The sequence below is a fragment of the Eptesicus fuscus genome, chromosome 1, assembly GCF_027574615.1.
Source record: "Eptesicus fuscus isolate TK198812 chromosome 1, DD_ASM_mEF_20220401, whole genome shotgun sequence".
Taxonomy (NCBI): Eukaryota; Metazoa; Chordata; class Mammalia; order Chiroptera; family Vespertilionidae; genus Eptesicus; species Eptesicus fuscus.
The window spans coordinates 92,866,082-92,893,051 of NC_072473.1; the positions used below are offsets into that span (position 1 = coordinate 92,866,082).

A 26,970-nucleotide genomic window follows, 5' to 3' on the forward strand; every position below is an offset into this window, starting at 1 on the left:
TACATTCTGATCTTGTTCTTAAATTTATTGACAAATTCAAGAGAGAATTTTACTCTTTTAGCCCAGTAAAAATGAAAGCAATTGAGTAGTAGAGGGAAAGGGCAAACAAAACAAAACATTTTATTATATTTCTTCTAGGAGTGTTAATTATTAGTCAAATATTCAGGATGACTTGGCATTAAAGCAAACATTTATTAATTTAGTTGATTTACAAATCAACATAAAGGCTATCTACTCTTTCATCTGCGACAATGTTTCTCAAACTTCTGTCATTAGTTATATTGACTCTACAAGATGGTTTGCTGTATCTGTATAGCGCCTGTACTAATATTAGTATTTACCTTTATATGGCCTTTAAATCTACTCCTTTTTCATACTTTGCCTAGCTCTACAAAATAACATCCATTAAACTACAAGTTTGATGTGCTCGTTTTACTAAACTCATTAAAATAATTGTGTAACTGTTAAAAATGTCCATGGACATGCCATCTAAACTCATCTCACGTGAAACCGGTGACTTTCTTACCACACTTTGGGTGACCTGATCCTGAGCTGTCAACTTATGATATGAGTAAATAATAAAACAATCATCTCCAAAATCTATCATGTGTTGCTAATTATTCAGATTTGTGGACATGTACCAAAAATGTATGGTCCCATCACTAATTTCAACAGATATTAACCTCGGGAACCTAGCTTTTCAGATTTTATTGTACGTAAGAAATACATGAAGCACTGGGTTGCCTGCCTTCAGAGATTCTGATTCACAGAGTAGGATGGGGTCCAAGGAAGGTGCATTTTTGCAGGCACCCCATTGAGTGCTGATGTGAGAAGACCCAAGGGCCACATTTTGAAAAACAGTGGGCAGAGGGGTGGGACAAATTTTAAAACTCATTCTAGCTCTTCAATAGAATGATTTGGGTTCAAATCCTAGTTCTTTTTTTTTTTTTTTGTCAAGTTGTACTAGCAAAACATTAGATAGAGCTTTAATACCATCTTGAGTTCAAATCTCAATTCTGACTGTGTGATACTAAGCAAGTCAAGTGACTTCTCCGATGCTTGGTTTCCTCATCTGTTAAATGATGATTAAAATAAAAGTGACCTTACTGGGTTAAGGCTTAAATGGGTGATATGTCAAAACCACAGAACCCTGTACATGCTAGGACAGTGATGGCGAACCTATGACATGCGTGTCAGCACTGACACGCATAGCCATTTCTGATGACACGCAGCCGCTGAGGTGGCCACATGCAGAGGATGAAACATTTGCTGCTCCTGAGGATGAAACATTTGCGAAATAATGTTTTTTCCTCAAAGTGACACACTACCCGAGTTATGCTCAGTTTTTTGGTGAAGTTTGACACACCAAGCTCAAAAGGTTGCCCATCACTGTGCTAGGAGGTTGATGAGGATGTGGAACCACTCTCAGCAGCCTACCACTCAGAAGACAATCAGCATCCTATATAATAAAAGACTAATATGCAAATAGACCGGATGGTGGAACGACCAGTCACTGTGACACACACTGACTACCAGGGGACAGACGCCCAATGCAGGAGCTGCCCCCTGGTGGTCAGTGCACTCCCACAAGGGGAGCTCCACTCAGCCAGAAGCCAAGCTCACGGCTGGGGAGCACATCGGAGGCGGTGGGAGCTTCTTCCGCCTCCGCAGCAGCGCTAAGGATGTCCGACTGATGGCTTAGGCCCACTCCCGGACTTTGAAAGGGCACAGGCCGGGCTGAGGGACCTCCCCTTCTAGTGCACAAATTTCATGTGCTGGGCCTCTAGTTTCAAATAAAGATACAAGTGCTCTGTTCCATACAAACACCTGCTCCCATTTAATTACAAACCTTGAATTTTACCTATAATAAATTAACCTCCAAATTGAGTGTGTATTTTATTTTTTTTATTAAATTGACTGGGGTGACATTGGTCAACATGAACATATAGTTTTCATGTGTGGATTTCTATGTTACATGTATATTGCACTGTGTGCCCATGACCCAAAGTTTGAGTGTGTATTTTAAATAAGATATTTGTACAATAGACAATTTCAAATATTACTGATTGATGACTACAAATTAAATTATCAAAGAATTGTATCTGGCCCTATCTGGTTTGGCTCAGTGGGTAGTGTTGGCCCTCGGACTGAAGGGTCTTGGGTTCCATTCCGGTCAAGGGTATGTACCTCTGTTGCAGGGTCCGGCATCCCAGGGGCACATGCGGGAGGCAATCAATGTGCCTCTCTCACATCGACGTTTCTCACTCTCTATCCCTTCCACTCTCTCTAAAAAATCAATGAAAAAATATGCTCAAGTGAGGATTTTTTAAAAAAGAGTTCTATCTGGACCTTTAGGGAAAACCCCAAACAATGGCTCCCAGGCCAGAGGTGTCTCAAAGGTAGCTTATCTTGGTTACTCTGATTTTAAGAACTACTTTATAAGTAGCATGTAAAATTATCCTTGTGGTTTAGAATAAAAAATATGTATTATTAAAAAAAGAAACACTTGCTCATAGAAAAAAATATAACTCCTGAATGATAACTTAAACAGCAACTTTGTAGATTTGACTACAGGGCAAATATAACAAAGACAATGATAAGACATACTGTTTTATAATAATTCATCAAAGACTTTAGCCATGATCTGATGTAGATAGTTAAAATTCAATTTACAAAATATAGAAAAGCCTTAGTTTTTTCTGAATACCATCTGTTAAACCATTCTGATATGAGCCAATTCTGCTACACAAAATTTGTTAATAGACTAAAATTTAAAAAAACCAGTTGCTTTATGTTAAAGTACAGACTCACTCTGATCTATTAATAAAGAGGTTAGAAAGCTATGCACACAGTCAACATTCAATCTTTCATAGAACCCACACAGCACTAACAAATATTCAACCAAATGAAAACATTACAGTTAATTCATTGTCAGTACAGAAAATCACTCTAAGGACTAAGATCTAGCTATTCTCTGCTAACATGGGTCCTTGAGCCTCTCCACTCAGCAGGGCACTTACTCAGTTAAAGTGGAGGCAATAGGGTGACCAGTAACTGCTCAGTGACCAGCCACTCAAGCATCAGTGATACAGCAGATGTTTCTCCCACCTGGAGATGGCATATTTGCCCAGCCGGGTTTTTTTTTTAATATATATTTTTTATTGATTTCAGAGAGGAAGGGAGAGGGGAAAAGAGATAGAAACATCAATGATGAGAGAGAATCATTGATCCACTGCCTCCTGCATTCCCCACACTGGGGATAGAGCCCGCAACGCAGGCATGTGCCCTTGACCGGAATTGAACCTGAGACCTTTCAGTCCACAGGCCGATGCTCTATCCACTGAGCCAAACCAGCTAGGGCGCCCAGCCAGGTTTTGAGGACCAGGAGTCCCAGCTGCTACTAGGTGGGTAAACACAAAATTCAAATAGCAGGGAAACTTATTAAGGAATACACTGTCACCCTTCTTGTTAGGCAGATTATCCAATTTCTACTAATCCACAAACAATGCTTTCCTTTAGTAGGTGTCATCAAAAGCATTTGACAGCTTGTATGAAGCAAGTACAGCATGACAGCCAAATTTCAATTACATGGCCTCTTGAGCCAGTCTTTGCACTTATGTTATGAGCTAAAGAGGAACTGAGTCCAGTGTCCTTAAACAAGGAGCGGCTATTAGGAATGAATTAGAGTCTTTATTGTAGTTCTTGAATTGTTTGTAAGATTTGATCCCTGGCAAGGACCATGATTTTGAGAGACTGTTGATTGAGGGTAGTCTGGAAAAATGTAATTTGCAAATACTTATAAAAATCAATTATCTCTTACTACCAGGCAAAATTACTATAATAAACAGAAATCTCAAATCAAGCAAACATTACAACCTGAAACGTAAACACAGTTTCATTTAATGTACCTGTTAATAGTTTATTTACATTAAGACAAAGTTTATCTTCAACCTAAAAGATGGAATACTCAAGTGTTTTATTTGTTAATTGATTCAACAAATATTTATTGAGCATCTGCTAAGTTCCAAGATCATGCTAGGGAAGCAGTGTTGAGTAAAAGAACCCCAGCCCCTCTCTACTGACAAGGAGCTTATCACTGTTAACTTTAGAATAAGCAGGAAATCCAACTTTAAAAATAAACAAGAAGATATTTCTTAATTTAATAAGAACTAAAATATCAGGCCGCCCATAAAAATATTCTTGAGATTTTACAAAATTTTTACATTATATTATCACATGTTAATGCTGAATACCCACTGGTAGTATACAGAAACAAATTGTAGGAAAATACTGTACATCAGACATTTTCTGAAATTTAGAATATTAACAAAGAAGATACAGGTATTTATTATAATAAGGTAAAAAGTAATATATAATATAATGTATGTTAAATCATAAAATGTAACTGGAGTTTTAAAAGAATGATTATAACATAAAGACATCTTTTCCTCTCAATTACAAAATTATTACCACATATACTAGATCCTGGTAAAGTTTCTCTTCTAAAGTTCACATCTAACAACAGAGAACATTTCAGCCTTGTTCCCAAGCAAATAGCCATCCAGCAACAAGGAACCAAAGTCTCACTCGATTTAAAATTGCAAAGCTTCTTGGCTACTTAGCATATTGGAAATGAATTAAGAACTCAATGCTGCTTACCTTATAATCTCTGGATACATTTTCTGATGTCACTGAACCTGAAATCTGACTAGAAATTGTAGCAGCAATAAGCTGTTTACACCATTCAACATGTGATCCTGTGGGACTAAAAGAAATAGTGTGATTAAAATATTTTAAGACATAAGTTCTTGGTGAGAAAAATGAGCACTGACTGGGGATATACACTGAGTGTCCAGATTATTATGAGCTCTGAACGCCTAGTAATCTGGCCACTCAGTGTGTGTGTGTGTGTGTGTGTGTGTGTGTGTGTGTGTGTGTGTGTATTAGAGGCCTGGTGCATGAATTCGTGCATGGGTGGGGTCCGGCCAGCCTGGCCAGGGGGCAGGGACATGGGCGGTTGGCCAGCCTGCCTGCCGGTCAAACTCCTGGTCTAGGGGACAATTTGCATATTAGCCTTTTATTATATAGGATGTACACTGAGTGGCCAGATTACTATGCATTCAGAGATCATAATAATCTGGCCACTCAGTGTATATATATACATTTCTTTTTTTCAGATGAACTTTTATTATACTACTAGAAGTCCGTTGCAAGAAGTTTCGTGCAATACTTTCCTTCACCTGGCTGCCGGCACCAGTTTTCTGCCAGCACCAGTTTTCCTCTGGCCACCCGCCGATGGGAGCGCCTCCCGAAGGCTGAAGGCGGGACTCGGGAGGCGCTCTGATCGGCGGGTGGCCAGAGGAAAACTGGTGCTGGCGGAAAACTGGTGCCGGCAGTTCTGCCACTGGCATCTTCCTTCCGCTGACCCCATGGGTCCTCCTGCAGCACCAGCCAGCGGGAGGAGCGGGGGGGCAGGGACTCACGAGTCCCTGCCCCCCGGCTCCTACAGCCAGCCAATCAGCCACCCTGAGTCCCGCCCCCCACGCCTCCAGCCGGCCCAATCGTGGGCGTAGCAGAGTGATGCAATTTGCATATTACCTTTTTATTATGTAGGATTTGGTTACCTTTACATTTACTATAAGAACTGAAATACTGACTACTAGGAAGTAAGTTAGCTTTCAGGTTGACTTTAAATGAATTGAAAATTTATTTTTAAGATTCTAAGGAAGTTATTCCCTATCATTTAATGGAATTTTACTCTTACAATTACAGGGGTGGGCAAACATAGGTTTATAGTTGTAAATATGCAAAAGTTTATTCTTGTATTATTACTGATTAATTATTGTATTATTTTGCCAACCCCTGTATATAGAATGGATATTCTTAATGTGATGTATACAGGAAATTAATTCTAAAGTGAAATATTTATCTTAAAGCATATGCTTTTAAAACATTCAATTGATTTCATGTTGGTAGTTTCAAATCTAGAAAATGTAATTTTGAATAAATCAAAATAACTCTTAATGTAGCAACATTGATTATGTGATTTTTAAAAGAACAAAATAGAAAAATGATGTCTGTGTCTAGTAATAATGCTTTCTTATACTTCTGTAAGGGCTTTGATGACTTACAAAAGGCTCTTATAGTCCTTACTAGAGGCCCGTTGCACAAAGATTCGTGCAATAGGCCTTCCTTCCCCTGGCTGCCGGCACCGGTTTTCCTCCAGCACCTGGGCTGCGGGCCTCAGTGGAGCCAAGCCTTCAGCCTTCAGGCTTGGCTCCGGCCACAGCGGAGCCTTCAGTCTTCAGTCTTCAGTCTTCGCTTCATGCCTGCGTATTCAAATTAACCTGCCATTTTGTTGGGTTAATTTGCATACTCACTCCTGATTGGCTGGTGGGCATCGCAGAGGGTCAATTTGCATCTTTCTCTTTTATTAGTGTAGATTATATCAGAGCCTCACAACCATGGAATAAGAAGACAGAACAGAAAATAGCCAACTTGTTTCTGAGATGAGATAATTGAGGCACAGAGGGGACATGCCTGGTAAGAAGGTGGCAGGCCTGCCTTCAGTTCCATTAGGGCTATTCTGCCAGAATATGGCAAAACCAGTAGTGGCCAACTCACTGAGCTGGAGGGCAAAACAGAGGCCAGTACCACAGATGCCAACCACTGCCTACATGAGAACACCACATTGCAATGAAAATGGCACCATCCACTTGTATGGTGCTCTAAAATATTCAACACATTTCTACTCACAGCCTCACCCCAGCCTCACAGTGACTCATCTTACAGATGAGAAAACTGAGGTTCCAGTGTTTGACCAAGGTCACATGGCTGGTAAGTGTTCAGGGCTGTGCACTCCTGACCTCAAGGACCTCATAAGCAAACTAAGCAGAGAGGGAATTAAAAACTGCCCCTAGGGGACAGATTTTTCTCTCAACTGGTCAAAGCACTGAAGAAATCAAGCAAAAGGGCAAAACATTTACCTTGCAGGTAGCTTTCACTGTAAACAATGTTCAAGACCTTTAAAAATCTCATCTCTAACTAAATACACATTCATGTATGGAAGAATAGAAAAACCTGGATTACCTAGGTAGTATTTAAAATAACCTAAGTAGTAAAATAAAGATATTTGGTGTTCTCTACTAGTGATCTAAATTGTAGTCTGACAAAGGTGCTCAGTGGTTATCTGTGGGACTGAAAATATAAGTAAAAACATGCGCTAAATGGGCAGACATTCCTATATGTTAAGAATTCATTTACCACAATGTCTAAGAGGAAGAAGGAAGGAAAGGGGAGGGATTTTAGTTTCCTTTTTAAAAGCTAAGTCACCTTTATTGCCCAGTTATAGCATACTTTTCTTATCATGTAGCCCCTTTTCCTGTCAGCATCTACCCCTGATTGCAAATCTAACAGAAATCTGCCTGTGTACCCACCATGGGTGATCTGTTGTTACCATCTACCCAGCATTCTTTCCCCCTTCTTCTGATAAGGACACCTCTCTCTACTGTGGGGAACAACCCCTCAACTTCATCGGCTTCTGTGGGGGAGGGAGAAGAAGAGTGACTGACCTCTTGTTCTTCCTGCCCCCACTTGTAGGGAAGTGACCCAGGCTGGGCTAATTGAAGCTTTTCTCTTAGACCCTGGGTTGAATCCACCCCAGCCCACTGAAGGCCACTCCCCACCCTCACCACTTTGAGGAACCCACAGAGATAAGGAGTGAGACAAGAAAAATTCAACAGATGGAGGGGGGTGGGTGCTGACAACACTATTTGCAACTCTGGTGCCAAATGTGCTATGGCCATTTATCTGCAGCAGTGATGTGCAACAAGACAGTTTGGCTTAAGCTAGAATGATTTGTATTTTTTGTCACCTGCATCCAAAAGTGTCCTGGCCAACAAAGTTACAAACAGTGTGGTTTAGTGGGAGGGTAGAGAGGAGGTCTGGATCCAAGTCCTGTTTCTGTCATCTGCTAGCTCCGTGACCTTGAACAAGCCACATCCTCTTGTAGGACCACAGATTTGACATCAATAAGAGAAGTACAGTATTCAGAAGACAGAAGAGGGTCCCACAGTCCATGGAGTGGGGCTGAACCACGGCTGGAGAGCCAGGTTTCACTCTCATGGTCCCTCTTAAGAGTGTGAATCAGAACTGTGAATGACAAACCTGAGAAGGGAAGCCATATCTCCTCTCCCCAACCTCTTCCCTTTAGTCTGTGAAATTTCCCTCCACATGCCTGGTATCAACAATCACTTGGCGCCTCCCAGCCTTGTTTCTCCAACCTGGGTGTGGATGCCCATAATCCTAGGAGACATCACTAATTGGTCTCAGAGACCCTGCCAACTCAAACTTTCTGAACCATCATCAGGCCCATGTTTTCTAAATTAGAGGAAAGCACAGCCAGTTACCCAGTCCCCTAAGGCCTAAAAGCTGGGGTTTACATTGGAGTCCACCCCTCACTTCACTCTCACACCTGATATCACAATGCACCTTGCTTGATTGCTATTCTAGTTTCCCTTTTCAGACACCCATCATTCTTCTGTGTTCTCCTCCTTCCTCATTTACTTAAGCCCAGTCTCTATGCTTAAACTCCCAAATTGAGGTCTGCAGCCCAGACACCACCTCTGAACTCCAGGATCATATAAACAAACTGCCTCCAGGACAACTGGCATCTCATAACTCAGTGATGGGCAACCTTTTGAGCTTGGTGTGTCAAACTTTGCCAAAAAACTGAGCATAACTCGGGTAGTGTGTCACTTTGAGGAAAAAACTAACTCCAAGACTCTAGTCGCCAATGTTTCATCCTCAGGAGCAGCAAATGTTTCATCCTCGGCATGCGGCCACGTGTCATCAGGAATGGCTATGCGTGTCAGTGCTGACACGCGTGTCATAGGTTCGCCATCACTGTCATAACTGATAGTACAGAGGTAGAGCCTGCCAGTCTCCTAAAACTGTTTCACTTAGAGGCTTCTCCATCTCAGCAACACCACTTCCTACAAGCCAGAAACCTCAGGATTGTCCTGGATTCTTCTTCTATCTTACCCAACAACCAATAATCAGCAAACCCTATTGGCTCTACCCTGGACATTTTCTTCAAATTATATCCAGAATCTGATCACTTCTCCATCCTCCACCCCTCACTGTTCCAGTCTAAGCCATCATCCTCTCTCACTTGGATGACTGCAGTAGCCTCCTACTTGCTAGTCTCTCTGCTTCAACCCTTACCCCTTTTGATCTGTTGTCCACACTACAGTCATGGAGATCTTACTGAAATCTAAATAGATTATATCATTCCTCTGCTCCAAGACCTGCAATGGCTCCCCATGACTCCCCACCATCTGCCCCTGTGACCTCTCTGCCCCTCGTCCCCTATTGCTCTCTCCCTAGCTCCCTACTGGCTAGTGACACTGGTCTCCTTGCTGACCCTTGAACACTTTGATCACAGTCCCATAAAGGGTGCACAGGCTTCTGCGTAGAATGCAGTCGTCCCAGATATCTGTATGACTGGATCCCTCACCTCTTTAGGAACATTATTCAAATGTCACTTTCTCAGGTAGGCTTTCTGTGACCACCCTAAATAAAATTCCAACCACTTCCCAAGTGCATATCCCCAACAATTCCCATCCCTTTCCCAACTTACTTTTCTCCTCTAGCACTAATCATCATCTAGCAGAGAACACATTTCACTTGTATTTTTGTCTTTCTCCCATGAAACATACACTCCTCAAGGGCAGGTATTTGTGTCTATTTCCTGCTATACCCTCAGCCCAACATAATGCCTGACACAGAGAAGGCACGTGTATTTGCAGAAGAAATGAATGAATGATTAGTATTTCCATAATCTGATAAATAAGACTACCTGCTTCCAGTCCATTCTCAAATGCCAGTCCCATACTGTAGTTCACTTGATGGAAATCCTTTTGTGGTCCCTGCAGTAGGGTGACCATATATTTTCCCCTTCCAAACCAAATCACTACTGTGAGTTATAGAACACTATTAATAATTACACTGGCCCAACTAGTAAACCAGTACCATCCTGGGCAAAAGAGACCATGTGGTCCACCCTACATGTAATGCCAAGTGGCTGTTAAAAATGCAGAATTCCAGACTCCACCCCAGAGGTGGATGGACCAGATTTAGGGTGAGATCCAAGAATATGCATTTAAATCAAGCAATGGAGGTGATTCTGTGGCAGGTTATACAGAACCATGCCCTGAGAAGCATTGGCCCAGAGGATAAAGGCAAAATGCCCTGGGAAGGCACACAGGTCCCTTCAAAACCTGGCCCCTGCCATCCCACCAGTCTTTTCCCTTACCAGTTCCCCACATCCAGTACCACCTACATGACTACACATTCCACTCCAATGGCTCAAAGCCCTTCCCACCCTGTCCCCTGGCTAACTTCTCATTCTTTACCACTCAATTCAAATCTCAGCTTCCTCAGAGGGCCCTTGCTTACTGCCCATACTTGCCAATCCCCCCACCACTAACAAATAAATCAATTAACCACTTCCGTGTACCCACAATGTAGTAGATCACAGCTTAGGCTGTGACCTTTTAGTTTACTAACTTCTGGGCCTCCCCCAAACACCCTGAATCAGAAGCCTCAGGAGGGGGGCCTTGCCCCATGGATTTCTTTAAAAGCTTCTCAAATGATCACCATCTAGAATGTTTGCATGTTCAGCCTACCTTAGCACTTACATTCAACTTAAACTGCTGGTTTGCCTTCTCCACTGGTAAGAGAGCAAATATTCTCTGACTCTCCAAGCCCTCAGACATTACAGTGTCCACAATGAGGGGAAAATTCTGACCATTCCAAGTACTGTCTTAGCTGTGCTTAGTTTTCAGTGAAGCTGACCACTTGGGTGATTAACTTACTAAAATACACTGTAATTACACTGGGGTAGAAACAAAGGGAGTGTTCCTTGTTGTTCCCATGTTTTTGGAAATTTCCCAAAGTTCAGCTCAGTAGTGTGACTAAGCCAGGCAAGAATAAACATTTGAACCTGATGGAGCTGTCTCTCTCGCCTAACTGCACTCTGGTGTCAAGTGAAATGGCCAAGATGTGGGAATACTGGATATTCTGGAGGTGGCATAACCCACCCATTGCATTGGGGGCAGTAGGATGGCCCTCCCAGTTGGACATGGTCAGTTTATGCTTATAACTGATGGATCTTAGTTCCGAGACTGAGTAATAAGCAGTAGGTTCATGTGTTCAGGAAAACATGCAACCGGTTCCTACCAAGGGTAGAGAACTGAAAGTAAACGATTGCGTGTTCTGCATCAGGAGCAGTTTGGACGTTTTCCATCCCAATTTTTCAAATCAGGGTATCTTTGCCCCCATGTGAACCAGCTCCACACCTGCGGGGTTCCACCCCCTGGCTCCCACTCTCAATCCCAACATCAAAGACCCCAAGCATGGTGCGGCTGATATATAGTGGTCTTCAAACCACAGGAGGCAAGGTCACTCTATGAGAGGAGAGCCCGGTGAAATATCCTCCCCAGTGATTTGTGGCTGGGGCAAGGCCAGCCCAGGCACAGTAAGAGGTGGCACTGGAAATGGTTTGACAGCTGCAAAGCCCCTCAGGGGAACTCCCGCGTGCAAGGCGGAAGTGAGCCAGGTGAGGGGGTCCAGGATGTTGAGATGGGGTTCGGAGCCTTGGAGTGGGCCGAGTAGGGAGCCCAGGAGGGGGACGCCGCACTCCGACCTCCGACCCCCGACCCCCGACCCACGCGCACGGAGCGGATGGCTGGGGCTCATGAGGGGCCCTAGGGAATCAGGGTGCGGAGGCCTCGGCTGGCTAGGCCCCGCTTACCTGTCCAGGGTCTCCACGCTGGGCTGCCGGGAGCCGGAGGGCGGGGCCCCCGCGATCCGAGGGGGTCTCCAGCCCGCAGCCGGCCCCGGGCCCGGCCCCCCGGCGCCCTCGCTGCCCGCTGCCGCCGCCGCCTGCCGGTCCATGGCGCGCCGAGACCGCCGCCACCGCGGGGAAGCCGCGATCAGGATCAGAGAAGCAAGCAGAATGTTCTGCCGCGCTCCTGAGGCCCTAACTGCCGCCTGCCGGCTTAGGCGGTCGCCGCCATTAGCTGTCACCTGGCGGCTCCGCGTTACCCACAAGTCCACGCGCGCGCGGGAGGGGGGGTGGGGGGTTCCGAGGGGGTGCGGCGCTGGCGGCTAGAAGGCCTGGCGTCCGGTCGCCCCTCACACCCGCCCACGCCCACCTATGCTCCCGTCAGGGAAACCGGAACAGGGGGCAGTGGCTGGAGAAACTTGGACACGACCCAAGCCATTTGGGGTCGCAGTCTACAAACAGATGGTACAGAACGTGCTTTGCTCAGGGAACTACCAGATTGATTATTGAGATACAGCGTTTTTTTAAAAAAAAGTTCAGAGGAATTAAAGGATTAAAAGTAATTTATTTTCTTTTAATTTTTCTTCCCACTTTTAGCCAAGCACTTTGTTACAAGGAAAGTTTTGGGGTGTGGAAGCTCAGACCCCTGGGCGTCCCTAGTCATGACATCTCCAAGCGGGAGTAATTCCATACATTTTAGCAATTTCATTCCACCCCTTTTCTCCCTCCCTCCCTCCCACAAAACCCACCTCCTGCCATCTGTAGGGCAACCAAGTGTTCTAATGCCGCCCTCGGAATTTCTGCCCTTGGTTTATATTAAGAATAACATTTAACTAATGTTGGTTAAATCAGTGCAAGAAAGCAAGCCAATATCTGATCCTGGACTACACTTATGTCCCTGCTCATTTCCGCTAGGGTTCACATATCCAACTTCTCACCCCTTGTCAACTCACCTCTGGTTTTGTTGGAAATCATGGCTAGGCCCCATCGCCTATGATTGCCCTCGGCATGGACAGCAGACTTATGACCCTGGTAAAAGACAGACCTAGAGACATGAAGTTCCCGCTTCCCATCCCAGACCCATCCTGCCCTACCAACTTAATAACTTCAAACTGAACCTTAACATGTGATTGCTGGATCCCCAGCAGCCATATTACTCACAAGAGGAGATAAGCCTGGGGTGAAAGGGCAACAGGAGGAGGAAGCATGCAAGGAAGGAAGGAGAGATCTCTAGGCACACTGTAGACCTACCTTCTGCAAGGTTCTGTTTTTCCAAAATTGTAAGTCAAATGTTTACCCCACTATTATAGACTGAATGTTTGTATCTCTCCTCCTCAAATTCATATGTTGAAGCTCTAACCCTCAATTGATGATAATTGGAGATGAGGCCTTTAGCTGATGATTAATTCATTAGGAGGGGGGCCCTTGGTCTGATGGGATAAGTGCCTTTATAAAAAGAGACACCGGAGAGATTGGTTTCACTCTCTCCATGTGCAGGCATGGAGGAAAGACCATGTGAGGACATAGTGAGAAGGAAGCTGTCTACAAGCCAGGAAGAAGGCTCTCACCAGGGCTCTCATAAAACCTTGCCAGAACCTTGACCTTGGACCTTCTATCTGTGAATGTCTCCTTATACCAACATTCTTAACTTGGCTATAAATTCATTCACTCAGAGGTCCAGGAACATTCAGAAACCTGAGGTAGTCATGGAGAATTGCCTTTCAACACACAAGTGCCCCAACCCAAATCAGGATTGTTGGGTTGACCACACTGCCTTCCCAGGAATCACTTAAGGGGACATATATTCATCTGTGTGGTAGGAGGCAAGGTGAGGAATGAATTGTCAGGCCTGCACTGGTGAGATACTAGGACACTAGCACTTAAGAGGCAGGTGAGAGGAAAGGAGCCTTGGAAGAGCCTGAGGCTATGCCAGAGACAAGTACAAGAGCCAAGGTAAAGGGGACATGAGGGCCAAAAAAGTAGAGAGTTTTAAAAAGGAATGGTTTAGTGTCAGGTGGTGCTGAGACATGTGGTAAGGTAGGGCAGAGAAGTGGGCCCTGGAATCAGCAACGTGGAGGTGGTGTGGACATTGATAAGAACACTTTCAGGGGACAATTTGAGCTGGAGGTAAGGGTTGAGAAATGTCTGGGAGGGTGTATTAACTTCTCCAGAGAAACAGAATCTATCGCTCTATCTCTAATTTCTATCTCTATCATCTCTATCTCTATATCTGACTCTATAGTCATGCGCCACTCAAGGATGGGTGTAGGTTCTGAGAAGTGCATAGCTACATGATTTCTTTGCTGTAAAAAACATCATATAGTACACTTACACAAACCCAGATGATATAGCCTCTACACACCTAGGCTATATGGTCTTGCTCCTAGGTACAAAACTGTACAGCATGTTACTTGTACAAAACAACATGAGATCAAATCAAACACAAGAAAAAAAGATGCAATCAAGTGAGGAAGTAAGCCCGAGATGTATGAGGCTGCTGCTGGTATAACATTACATACTGTTTCACAACAAACTTATAAGTAGAAAGAGCACACTCTAAAATGATGATAAAAAGTATAGCACAGTAAATACATAAATCAGCACCATAGTCATTTATTTTTATTATGAAGTATTATATACTGCATATAATTGTATGTGCTATACTTTTATGTGAATAGCAGCACAGTAGGTGTGTTTACACCAATATCACCACAAACACATGAAGAATGCATTGCACTGTGGTGTTACAATGGCTATGATATCACTAGGTGATAGGAATTTTTCAGCTCCATTTTAATGTTATGTGTCCACCTTTGTATAGGCAGTCCATTATTTACTGAAACGTCATTATGCAAAGCATGACTGTAATGAGATTTATTATACGAAATTGGCTCACTTGATTATGGAGGCCAAGCAGTCCCATGATATGCTATCTGCAAGCTGGAGACTCAGCAAAGCCAGTGCTGTATTTTGAAGGTAGACCCTTAGTCTGGGTCTGAAGGCCTGAGAACAAGGAGCACTAAGTACAGAAGATGGATGTCTGGGCTCAACAGTCAGGCAGAAAGAGAATTCCACCTTCCTCTACCTTTGTGTTTTATTCAGGACTTCAATGGATTGGATGAGGCCCCTCACTTTGGGGAGGGACATTGACTTTACTCAGTCTACAGATTCACTGATTCAAATGTTAATCTCTTACAAAAGTCCTCACCGACACACCCAGAATTAATATTTTAACAAGACATCTGGACATCCCATGGCCCAGTCAAGTTGCTACATGTAATTAGCCATTACACAGGGGAAGAAAGGAGACACTGAGTTCAAACCAGTTATTCCCAGACTTTTGAATTGCATGGACCAATAAAATGAAAACAAAAACAAAACAGCTCTAGCCAGTTTGGTTCAGTGGATAGAGTGTCAGCTTGTAGACTGAAGGGTCTGGGTTTGATTCTGGTCAAGGGCACATACCTTGGTTGCAGGCTCAATCCCTTGGTCCTGGTCGCGGGGTACATGCGGGAGACTACCAATTGATGTGTCTCTCTCACATTGATGTTTCTCTCTCTACCTCTCCCTTCCACTCTCTCTAAAAAAATCAATGGAAAAATATCCTCCGATAAGGATTAACAGACAAAACAAAACAAAACAAAAAACCCAACAACAACAACAAAAAACCGCACAAGATTCTGCACCCACCCTCACCCCCACCAGGGGAGTAACATAGTTGCCAAGCAACAACTTTATACATCTACTTCCAGCTTTTTGAGCAAATGTTTAAGCATTCCATTGACCTGTTTATTGTGCAGAATTTGGGGGAATTTTTTTCATTCTGAACACTATCCCATGGGGCTCAACCAAGTGGGGAAAAAAGCATGCAATTTCTTTGCCACCTATGGCAGCCAGGTGCTAGCACAGTTAGGTGCTAGGCCGAGATGGTTTCCAGCCCTAAGGGTGCCAAAGGTGAACTGCTTTTGCAAGACCTTCAGTGGAAGGTTTTAGCAATCTGTTTTGAGTGTTACGAATTTTTTGAATGCTAAAGGTGTCTATATTCAAATATAAGTTAAAATACCAACTGTTATATAAGTTTTACCCATTTCTGTTCCCAACTCTGAAACAGCATGGATAATTGGCTTGATGTAATCAGGGGCTGAAATTTATAGACAGTAAACACTGAGGAGTGGAGATATGTTTATTTAAATACAAGAAAGATATTATAAAATGCTTTAACAGGATTCCAAGTCCTTTGATGAGGCACCAGAGTAAAGTACACCAGAACACAGACTCCCAGCCACAGTAGTTTGGGTTGAAACTGGATCCTCTACCCAGCACCTGGATAACTTTGGGCAAGTGAATTCTCTGTGCTTAGTTTCCTCCTTTGCAAAGGGGATGATGATGATGGTGATGATACAGCTAATCATAGGCTTGTTGTGGCAATTAGATTAATTTTAATATATATAAAGTACTTAGTACAATGCCTGGTATGTGTAAGCATGATGCAAACGTAGGCTATTAGTAAATGGCAACTATAAAAATTTGTCTCCCTCTTGACAACATAGACAAAGTAGTTTTAATGTTGACATGGACAATGTTGGGACTGTGAGTGGTTCCTCTCTGGCAGCTTTATCACCATCTGCCAGCTGCTGAGAAAGTTGGATGCTAAGGACTCCCAGGCACCCCCTTCTGTGGAGGATTTCCTTCAGGTATGGGACCATCATACATTCTCTCCTCCCTACCCTGGGGCAGCTCACAGCCAATGATTGGCACAGGAGAACAGCAGTCTGCCCCCTTGTATAAAAATGAAACAACTGGTGAGGTACAATTGCCACTCCAGAGCTGCTCATGAGATCAGGCTGAAGTCAGAGTCTAGCTGCCACCACATCCTTGGGCAGCCCCTTTCTCTGCCCTTCCCTGCTTCCTCACCCCCTTCTCCTGAGAGCTTGTACATCAGGTGCCCCCACATACCTGTACCTCTGCTTCAAGGATCCTAACGTAAGACAAATGTTAATGTGTTATTGGGGAGAACATCAGATTTTAGAGCTGGAATGGATCTTGGAAGTTAAACTGAAAAAATAAATTCAAGTTCCAAGATTTGATCACTTTGTAAATTATATAAATGTCTAACCACTATGCTGTACACTTGAAACTAATATAATATTGAATGTCAACTGGAATTAAATTTTTTTAATAATAAAAATTGCCAAGATCTCTTTGAATTTCTTACCATGCTTACAGTATTATTCTATAAGAATGTTATCATTTTTGGGTTCCATATAAAATTTTGGAATATTTGTTCTAGATCTGTGAAATATGCCATTGATATTTTAATAGGAATTGTATTGAATGTACAGATTGCTTTGGGTAGTATGGACATTTTAATGATGTTAATGCCAATCTATGAACATGGTATATGCTCCCATTTATTTGTATTTTCCTTAATTTCTTTCTTCAATATCCTATAATTTTCTGAGCACGTCTTTTACCTCTTTGGATAAATTTATTCCTATGTACCTTATTTTTTTGTTGCAATAGTAAATGCCTTATGACCCAGCAATCCACTTCTGGGAATATTTCCTAAGAATCCCAAAACACCAATTCAAAAGAATATATGCACCACTATGTTCATAGCAGCATTATTTACAACTAGTGGCCCGGTGCATGAAATTTGTGCACATTAAAAGGGAATTAATTAGAGGAAATATTTTAATATTGCTATTTGCCCTTTCTCTATAATAGAAGTGTTGGAGATGAAAGAAAATTAGTAAAATGTATATGAAAATCTCCCTCCTGTCAGAATCTGGGCTGTGTTGTGGGACCCATGGTCAAGTCCCCGCCCACCCGCACATGCCTCAAAATTGTGCAAGACCCAGACCTGGGAGGCCCCACCCCGTCAAGACCCACTGGGCGAGGGGTGAAGACTCAGGTCCTCCGGCCCTGGTGCAAGGACTCGAGGGTGGGAGGGTGTGATGACCATTTGCATATTAGCTCTTTATTATATAGGATAGCCAAGATCTGGCTCTGACCAATGTGGCTCAGTTAGTTGGAGCATAATACCATACACCAAAAGGTCGTGGGTTCTGATTCCATTCAGGGCACATACCTAGGTTGCAGGTTTGGTCCCAGATCTGGGCTTGTAGAAGAGGAAACCAATCGATGTTTCTCTCTCTTTCTCTTCTTGCCTCTCTCTAAATCAATAAACATATACTCTAGTGAGGATTAAAAAAAAAAAAGATACAATAGCCAAGATCTGGAAACAGCCCAGTGCACATCAGTAGATGAGTGGATAAAAAAATTATGGTACATTTACATGACATAATACTATGCCGCCGTAAAAAAGAAGAAAATCTTACCTTTTCAACAGCATGAATGAACCTGGAGATTATTATGCTAAGCAAAATAAGCTAGTCAGAGAAAGACAAATACCATATGATTTTACTTACATGTGGAATCTAATGAACATAATAAACCGAAGTACAAAATAGAAATAGAAACATAGATACATGGAACAGACTGACAGAGGTCAGAGGGGTGGGGGTTGGGGGACACTGGATGAAAGAAGGTGAAGGGATTAGTCAAAAAACATGTATACATAACATACAGACACAGACAACACTGTGATGATAGCCAGAGGGAAAGGGGGTTGGGGGTTGGTGGAAATGGGCAAAGGGGTGATAAATGGGGACAGAAAGAGACATTGCTTGGGGTGATGAGCACACAATGCACTGTGCAGATGATGTTCTGAGTTGTACACTTAAAATCTGTATGGTTTTGTGAACCAATGTCTTCCCAATAAATTCAGTTAATAAAAATAAATTTTAAAAAAGAACCTTGTCATTGTGGCATTATTCTTCTTAATAGAAATAGGTAGAAAGTTATATATTTGTTCACTTAAACATTATTGAATGCTTAATATGTGCTAGATATTGTACTAGACCTGGTGGCCATACATAGATGACATGCTTTCAACTGGGTAGAAATGGAACTTCAGGATATCCAGTGGATTGGGTTCAAGCTTCACAAGACCCTGAACAATCATAGAAAGCCACCTGGTTTGAGTACCAGGAATAGTTGTCCTTGAAACATTTTATTTAATTTTTATATTATTTATATATATATACTTGTTATTGATTTCAGAGAGGAAGAGAGATGGAGAGAGAGATAGAAACATCAATGATGGGAGAGAATCATTGAAAAGTTGCCTCCTGCACGCCCCCAACTGGGGATTGCACTCGAAACCTGGGCATGTGCCCTGACCAGGAATCAAACCTAGGACCCTTCAGCCCGCAAGCGGAGGCTCTATCTACTGAGACAAACCAACTGGGGCTTAATTTTTCTTTTGTTATTTAAAATATTGCATATGTCTCCCTTTTCCCCGATTGACCCCCCCCTCCACTCCACCCCCAGAACCAGCCCCCACTGCCCCAGTGTCCGTGTCCATTGGTTATGCTAATATGCATGCATACAAGTCTTTTTGTTGAACTCTCCCCCCACTCCCCTGCCTTCTCTCTGAGGTTGGATGGTCTGTTCAGTGTTTCTTTGTCTCTGGATCTACTTTTGTTCATCAGTTTATGTTGTTCATTATATCCCACATATGAGTGAGATCATGTGATATTTATCGTTCTCCGACTGGCTTATTTCACTTAGCATAATGCTCTCCAGTTCCATCCATGCTGTGGCAAATGGTAAGAGTTCCTTCTTTTTTAAAGTAGTGTAGTATTCCATAGTGTAGATGTACCACAGTTCTTAATCCACTCATATGCTGATGGGCACCTAGGCTGTTTCCAAACGTAGCTATGAACATAGGGGAGCATGTGTCCTTTCTGATTGGTGTTTTAATTTCTTGGGATATATACCTAGAAGTGGTATTACTGGGTCAGATGGGAGTTCCATTTTTAGTTTTTTGAGGAAACGCCTACTGTTTTTCCACAATGGCTGCACCAGTGAGCATTCCCACCAGCAGTGAAGGAGGGTTCCTTTTTCTCCGCATCCTCGCCAGCACTTGTCGTTTGTTGATTTGTTGATGATAGCCATTCTGACAGGTTTGAGATGGTACCTCATTGTTGTTTTGATTTGCATCTCTTGGATGATTAGTGACTTTGAGCATGTTTTCTTATGTCTCTCGGCCTTCTTTATGTCCTCTTTCAAAAAGTGTCTATTTAGAGAAGAAAGAGAAAGGCAAGAAGAATCACAAACATTAAGGAAAAATATGACACAAACATGTACTTATCAATAATAACATTAAACGTAAATGGATTAAATGCACCAATCAAAAGACATAGAGTAGCTGAATGGATAAAAAAAACATGACCCATATATTTGCTGTCTGCAAGAGACCCACCTCAGAACAAAGGATTCACACAGACTGAGACTGAAGGGATGGAAAAACATTTTTCAGGCAAATGGAAATGAGAAAAAAGCTGGGGTTGTTATACTTATATCTGACAAAACAGACCTCAAAGTATAGGCCATAACAAGAGATAAGGAAGGCCACTACATAATACTAAAGGGAGCAATTCAACAAGAAGATATAACTCTGGTAAACATATATGCACCCAATACAGGAGCACCCAAATACATAAAAAAACTTCTGGAAGATATCAAGGGAGAGACTGATAGCAATACAGCCAGAGTAGGGGACTTTAATACCCCACAGACACCACTGGATAAATCAACTAAACAAAAAATCAGCAAAGAAACAGCAATCCTAAATGACACACTAGATCAGATGGACTTAATTGACATCTTTAGAACATTTCACCCCAAAGCTACAGAATATACATTGTCTCCAGTGCACACGGAACATTTTCAAGGATAGACCACATATTAGGACACAGGCAAAGTCTCTTCAAATTCAAGAAGACAGAAATCATATCAAGCATCTTCTCAGATCACAATGGCATAAAACTGGAAATCAACTACAATAAAAATATCAAACACCTGGAGACTAAATAGCATGCTATTAAACAATGACTGAGTTACCAGAGAGATCAAAGAACAGATAAAAAACATCATGGCAACAAATGACAATGAAAAACACAACAATCCAAAATCTATGGGACACAACGAAAGCAGTCTTGAGAGGGAAGTTCATAGCTCTACAAGCCTACTGCAAAAACCAAGAAACAATGGTAATAAATTACCTAACCCTACAACTCAAAGAGTTAGAAAGAGAGCAACAAGAAAAGCCCAGTGTAAGCAGAAGGAAGGAAATAATAAAGATCAGAGTGGAGATAAATGACATAGAGACCAAAAAAAAAAAAAAAACAAAAAAAACAATACAAAAGATCAACAAAACCAAGAGCTGATTCTTTGAAAGGATAAGCAAGATTGATGAACCTCTAGCCAGGCTCACAAAAAAGAAAAGAGAGAGAACCCAAATAAACAAAATCAGAAATGAAAGAGGAGAAATAACAACAGACCCCACAGAAATACAAAGGATTGTTAAAAAATATTATGAACAACTCTATTCCAATGAACTGGACAACCTGGAGGAAATGGACACATTCCTAGAAAAATACAACCTTCCAAAACTCAATCAGGAAGAATCTAAACATCTCAATAGGCCAATAACTATGGAAGAAATTGAAACAGTCATCAAAAAACTTCCAGCAAACAAAAGCCTGGGGCCAGACGGCTTCACAGGGGAGTTTTACCAAACATTCAAGGAAGAACTAAAACCTATCCTCCTCAGACTATTCCAAAAAATTAAAGAGGAAGGCACACTTCCAAGCTCTTTCTATGAAGCCAGCATTACCCTAATCCCAAAACCAGATAAAGACACCAGAAAAAAAGAGAACTACAGGCCAATATCCTTCATGAACATAGATGCTAAAATCCTCAACAAAATTCTAGCAAATTGGATTCAGCATTACATTAGAAAGATCATACACCATGACCAAGTAGGATTTATCCCGGGGATGCAAGACTGGTACAATATCCGCAAATCAATAAAATGATACATCACATAAACTGAGAGACAAAATCACATAATCATATCAATCAATGCAGAAAAAGAATTTGATAAAATCCAACACCCTTTCTTGATAAAAACTCTCAGCAAGGTGGGAAAAGAAGGATCATACCTCAACATAATAAAAGCCATATATGACAAACTCACAGCCAACATCATACTCAATGGGCAAAAACTAAAACCATTTCCCCTAATAACAGGAACAAGACAGGGATGCCTGCTTTCACCACTCCTGTTCAACATGGTACTGGAAGTGATAGCCACAGCAATCATACAAGAAGAAGAAATAAAGGGCATCCAAATTGGAAAAGAAGTAGTAAAATTGTCATTATTCACAGATGACATGATACTGTACATAGAAAACCCTAAAAACTCCATCAAAAAATTATTAGACTTAATAAATGAATTCGGTAATGTAGCAGGATACAAAATTAATGCCAATAAATCTATGGCATTTCTATATGTCAACAGTGAACTTACAGAAAGAGAGACTAAGAAAACAATCCCATTTACCATAGCACCAAAAAAATGAAGATACCTAGGAATAAACTTAACTAAGGAGGTAAAAGACCTCTACTCAGAAAACTACAGGACATTGAAAAAAGAGATAGAGGAAGACGTAAATAGATGGAGGAGCATACTGTGTTCATGGTTTGGTAGAATCAACATCATTAAAATGCCCATACTACCCAAAGCAATCTATAGATTCAATGCACTCCCCATTAAAATACCAACGGCATATTTCACAGACCTAGAAAGAATTCTCCAAAAATTCATCTGGAATAAAAAAAGACCCCGAATAACCACAGCAATCCTGAGAAAGAAGAACAAAGTAGGTGGGATCTCAATACCAGATTTGAAGGTGTATTACAAAGCCACTGTTCTCAAAAGAGCCTGGTACTGGCACAAGAACAGGCATATAGACCAATGGAATAGAATAGAGAACCCAGATATCAACCCTAACCACTATTCTCAATTAATATTTGACAAAGGAGGCATGAACATACAATGGAGTCAAGACAGTCTCTTCAATAAATGGTGTTGGGAAAATTGGACAGATACATGCAAAAAAAATGAAACTAGACTACCAACTTACACCATACAGAAAAATAAACTCAAAATGGATAAAGCACTTAAACATAAGACAGGAAACCATAAAAATACTAGAGGAATCCACAGGCAGTGAAATCTCAGACATATGCTGAAGCAATTTCTTCACCGATACTGCTCCTAGGGCAATGGAAGCTAAAGAGAAACTAAACAAATGGGACTACATCAAAATAAAAAGCTTTTTCACAGCAAAAGAAACCATCAACAAAACCACAAGAAAGCCCACTGTATGGGAAAACATATTTGCAAATGTTATCACTGATAAAGGTTTAATCTCCAACATTTACAGGGAACTCATACAACTTAATAAAAGGAAGATAAATGATCCAATAAAAAAATGGGCAACGAACCTAAATAGATACTTTTTGAAAGAATACAGAAGGAAGGCCAAGAGACATATGAAAACGTGCTCAAAGTCACTAATTATCTGAGAGATGCAAATCAAAACGACAATGCGGTACCATCTCACACCTGTCAGAATGGCAATCATCAACAAATCCCATCTGCTGGCGAGGCTGTGGAGGAAAAGGAACCCTTGTGCACTGCTGGTGGGAATTCAGACTGGTGCAGCCACTGTGGAGAACAGTATGAAGTTTCCTCAAAAAACTAAAAATGGAACTCCCATTTGACCCAGTAATCCCACTTCTAGGAATATATCCCAAGGAACTAGAAACACCAATCAGAAAGGATATATGCACCCCTATATTCATAGCAGCACAATTTACAATAGTCAAGATTTGGAAACAGCCTAAGTGCCTGTCAGCAGATAACTGGATCAGAAAACTATGGTACATCTACACAATGGAATATTACGCTGCTATAAAAAAGAAGGTATTCTTATCATTTGCAGCAGCATGGATGGAACTGGAGAGCATTATGCTAAGTGAAATAAGCCAGTCAATGAAAGAAAAATACCACATGACCTCACTCATTTATGGATAATAAAGAACATTATAACCTGATGAACAAAAAGATAGAGATACAGGTGAGGCCGCACGCCCCTGGGTCCGGGTGAGGCCACGCGCCCCTGGGTCCGGGAGAGGCCACGCGACCCTGGGTCCGGGTGCGGCTGGGACTCGGGTCCGGGTGAGGCCGCACACCCCCGGGTCCGGGTGAGGCCACACACTCCTAGGTCCGGGTGAGGCCGCATGCCCCCAGGTCCGGGTGAGGCCACGCACTCCTAAGTCCGGGTGAGGCCGCGCGCCCCCGGGTCCGGGTGAGGCTGTGCGCCCCCGGGTCCGGGTGAGGCCGCGCGCCCCTGGGTCCGGGTGAGGCTGGATCCCGGGTCTGGGTGAGGCTGTGTGCCCCTGGGTCCGGGTGAGGCCACGCGCCCCTGCGTCCAGGTGAGGCTGGGTCCCAGGCCCAGGTGAGGCCGCACACCCCCGGGTCCAGGTGAGGCTGCACACCCCTGGGTCCGGGGGAGGCCGCGCGCCCCTGGGACTGGGTGAGGCCGCGTGCCCCTGGGTTCAGGTGAGGCCACGCGCCCCTGGGTCCGGGTGAGGCTGGATCCTGGGTCCGGGTGAAGCCGCGCGCACCTGGGTCCGGGTGAGGCCATGCACCCCTGGGTCTGGGTGAGGCCACGCGCCCCGGAGCCCGGGTGATGCTGGGTCCTGGGTCCGGGTGAGGCCGCGTGCCCCTGAGTCCAGGTGAGGCTGCACCCCTGGGTCCGGGAGAGACCAAACCAAAGGGAGTTGGACCTACATTACCATCATTAGTCCACCATCCAGAACTGAAAAGTCAGCGCTGATATGTACACATAAGGAACTAGTGGACATTGAAATTGGGTCTCAAAAGAACTGTTGGTCCAGAAAGAAACTCACTACAGACTGATTCATTTGCCTGTCAGCATAACTATTATTGCTCGTCTCACATTCGGTTCTTATAAGTATACTAGAGGCCCAGTGCACGAAATTCGTGCACGGAGGGGGGTTGTCCCTCAGCCCAGCCTGTACCCTCTCCAATATGGGACCCCTTGAGGGATGTCCGACTGCCCGTTTAGGCCCGATCCCCCACCAGGATCGGGCCTAAACGGGCAGTCGGACATCCCTCTCACAATCCAGGACTGCTGGCTCCCAACTGCTTGCCTGCCTGCCTTCCTGATTGCCCCTAACCGCTTCTGCCTGCCAGCCTGATCACCCCCTAACCACTCTGCTGCCAGCCTGTTTGCCCCCAACTTTCCTCCTCTGCCAGCCTGGTCACCCCTAACTGCCCTCTCCTGCAGGGTTGATCACCTCCAACTGCCCTCCCTTGCAGGCTTGGACCTTCTCAACTGCCCTCCCTTGCAGGCCGGGTGCCTCCCAACTGCTTTCCCTTGCAGGCCGGGTGCCTCCCAACTGCCCTCTCCTGCTGGCCATCTTGTGGTGGCCATCTTGTGTCCACATGGAGGCAGGATCTTTGACCACATGGGGGCAGCTATATTGTGTGTTGCAGTGATGATAAATCTGCATATTCCTCTTTTATTAGATAGGATAGAGGCCTGATACAGGGGTGGGGGCCAGCTGGTTTGCCCTGAAGGGCGTCCTGGATCAGGTGGGGGTTCCCTTGGGGTGTGGGGCGGCCTGAGTGAGGGGCCTGTGGCGGTTTGCAGGCTGGCCACGCCCCCTGGCAATCCAAGCGGAGGCACTGGTATCTGGAATTTATTTTCCTTCTACAATTGAAACTTTGTAGCCTGGAGCGGAGCCAAGCATGGGGCTCCCTCCGAGGCTGACAGCCATTTGTGTTGGGGTTATAATTGAAACTTTGTAGCCTTAAGCGGGTGGGCCCGGCCAGGGTGTGTGGAAAGTTTTGCTTCCCCTGTTGCCGGTGGCAACCCTGGCCTGCTCTCTCAAGTTCCATTCTGCCGCCATTTGTTTGAATTTGTTTACCTTCTATAATTGAAACTTTGTAGCCTGAGTGGAGGCTTAGGCCTGGCAAGGGCAGGCAGAAAGCTTGGCTTCCTCTGTTACCTAGGAAACCTTGCTCTCTGTGGCTGTAGCCATCTTGGTTTGGGTTAATTTGCATGCTCACTCTGATTGGATGGTGGGTGTGGCTTGTGGGCGTGGCTTGTGGGTGTGTTGGAGGTATGGTCAATTTGCATATTTGTCTATTATTAGATTAGATTTCTAGTAACACATGATCTCACTCATCTAGGGGAAATTATGAACATCATAGACTGATAAACAAGAACAGACCCAGAAACAAGGAGGCATCGATTGGACTGTTGGGCCTCAGAGGGAGGGTAGGGCAGGGTGGGGGTAAGGGGGAGAGATCAACCAAAGGACTTGTGTGCATGCATATGAGCCTAACCAATGGTTAAGGACAACATGGGGGTAGGGGCATCCGTGGGGAGGGGTGTGGGATGGGAATGGGGGGATGAGGACATATATGTGACACCTTAATCAATAAAGAAATTAAAAAAAAAAAGATAGAGACAGAGGCAGTAAAGCATCAAACAGATTTTCAAATTACAGCGGGAAAGTTGGGGAAGGGGGCGAGATAAGAGATCAACCGAAGGACTTGTATGCATGCATATAAGCATAACCAATGGATGCAAGACACTGGGGGGTGAGGGCATGTATGGGAGTGGGATGGGGGGGCAATGGGAAGATATGTACACATGTAATACCTTAATCAATAAAAATAAATAAAAAGTGTCTATTTAGGTCCTTTGCCCATTTTTTGATTGGATTGTTTATCTTCCTTTTGTTAAGTTGTATGAGTTTCCTATAAATTTTGGAGATTAAACCCTTATCAGAGATAACATTGGCAGATATGTTCTCCCATGAATTGGGCTTTCTTGTTGTTTTGTTGATGGTTTCTTTTGCTGTGAAAAAGCTTTTTATTTTGATGTAGTCCCATTTGTTTATTTTCTCTTTAGTTTCCATTGCCCTAGGAGCAGTATTGGTGAGGATATTGCTACAACACATGTCTGATATTTTGCTGTCTATGGAGTCTTCTAAGATTTTTATGGTTTCCCATCTTACATTTAAGTACTTTAACCATTTTAAGTTTATTTTTGTGTATGGTATAAGTTGGTCATCTAGTTTCATTTTTTTTTTCATGTATCTGACCA

General features: G+C 43.3%; 1 protein-coding gene across 1 annotated transcript in view; it reads right to left on the bottom strand.

Moving 5' to 3' along the window:
• The window catches only part of MTMR1 (myotubularin related protein 1), a 66,664-nt gene extending 54,582 nt beyond the window's left edge, over positions 1-12,082 (bottom strand). The window contains exons 1-2 of the mRNA XM_008158701.3: positions 11,816-12,082; positions 4,660-4,765 (exon numbers count right to left, since the gene is read on the bottom strand). Coding sequence (XP_008156923.2) covers positions 4,660-4,765; positions 11,816-11,958 — 249 coding nt within the window. The 5' untranslated portion in view covers positions 11,959-12,082. The remainder of the gene's footprint in view (positions 1-4,659; positions 4,766-11,815) is intronic.
• Positions 12,083-26,970: the final 14,888 nt, after the last annotated feature.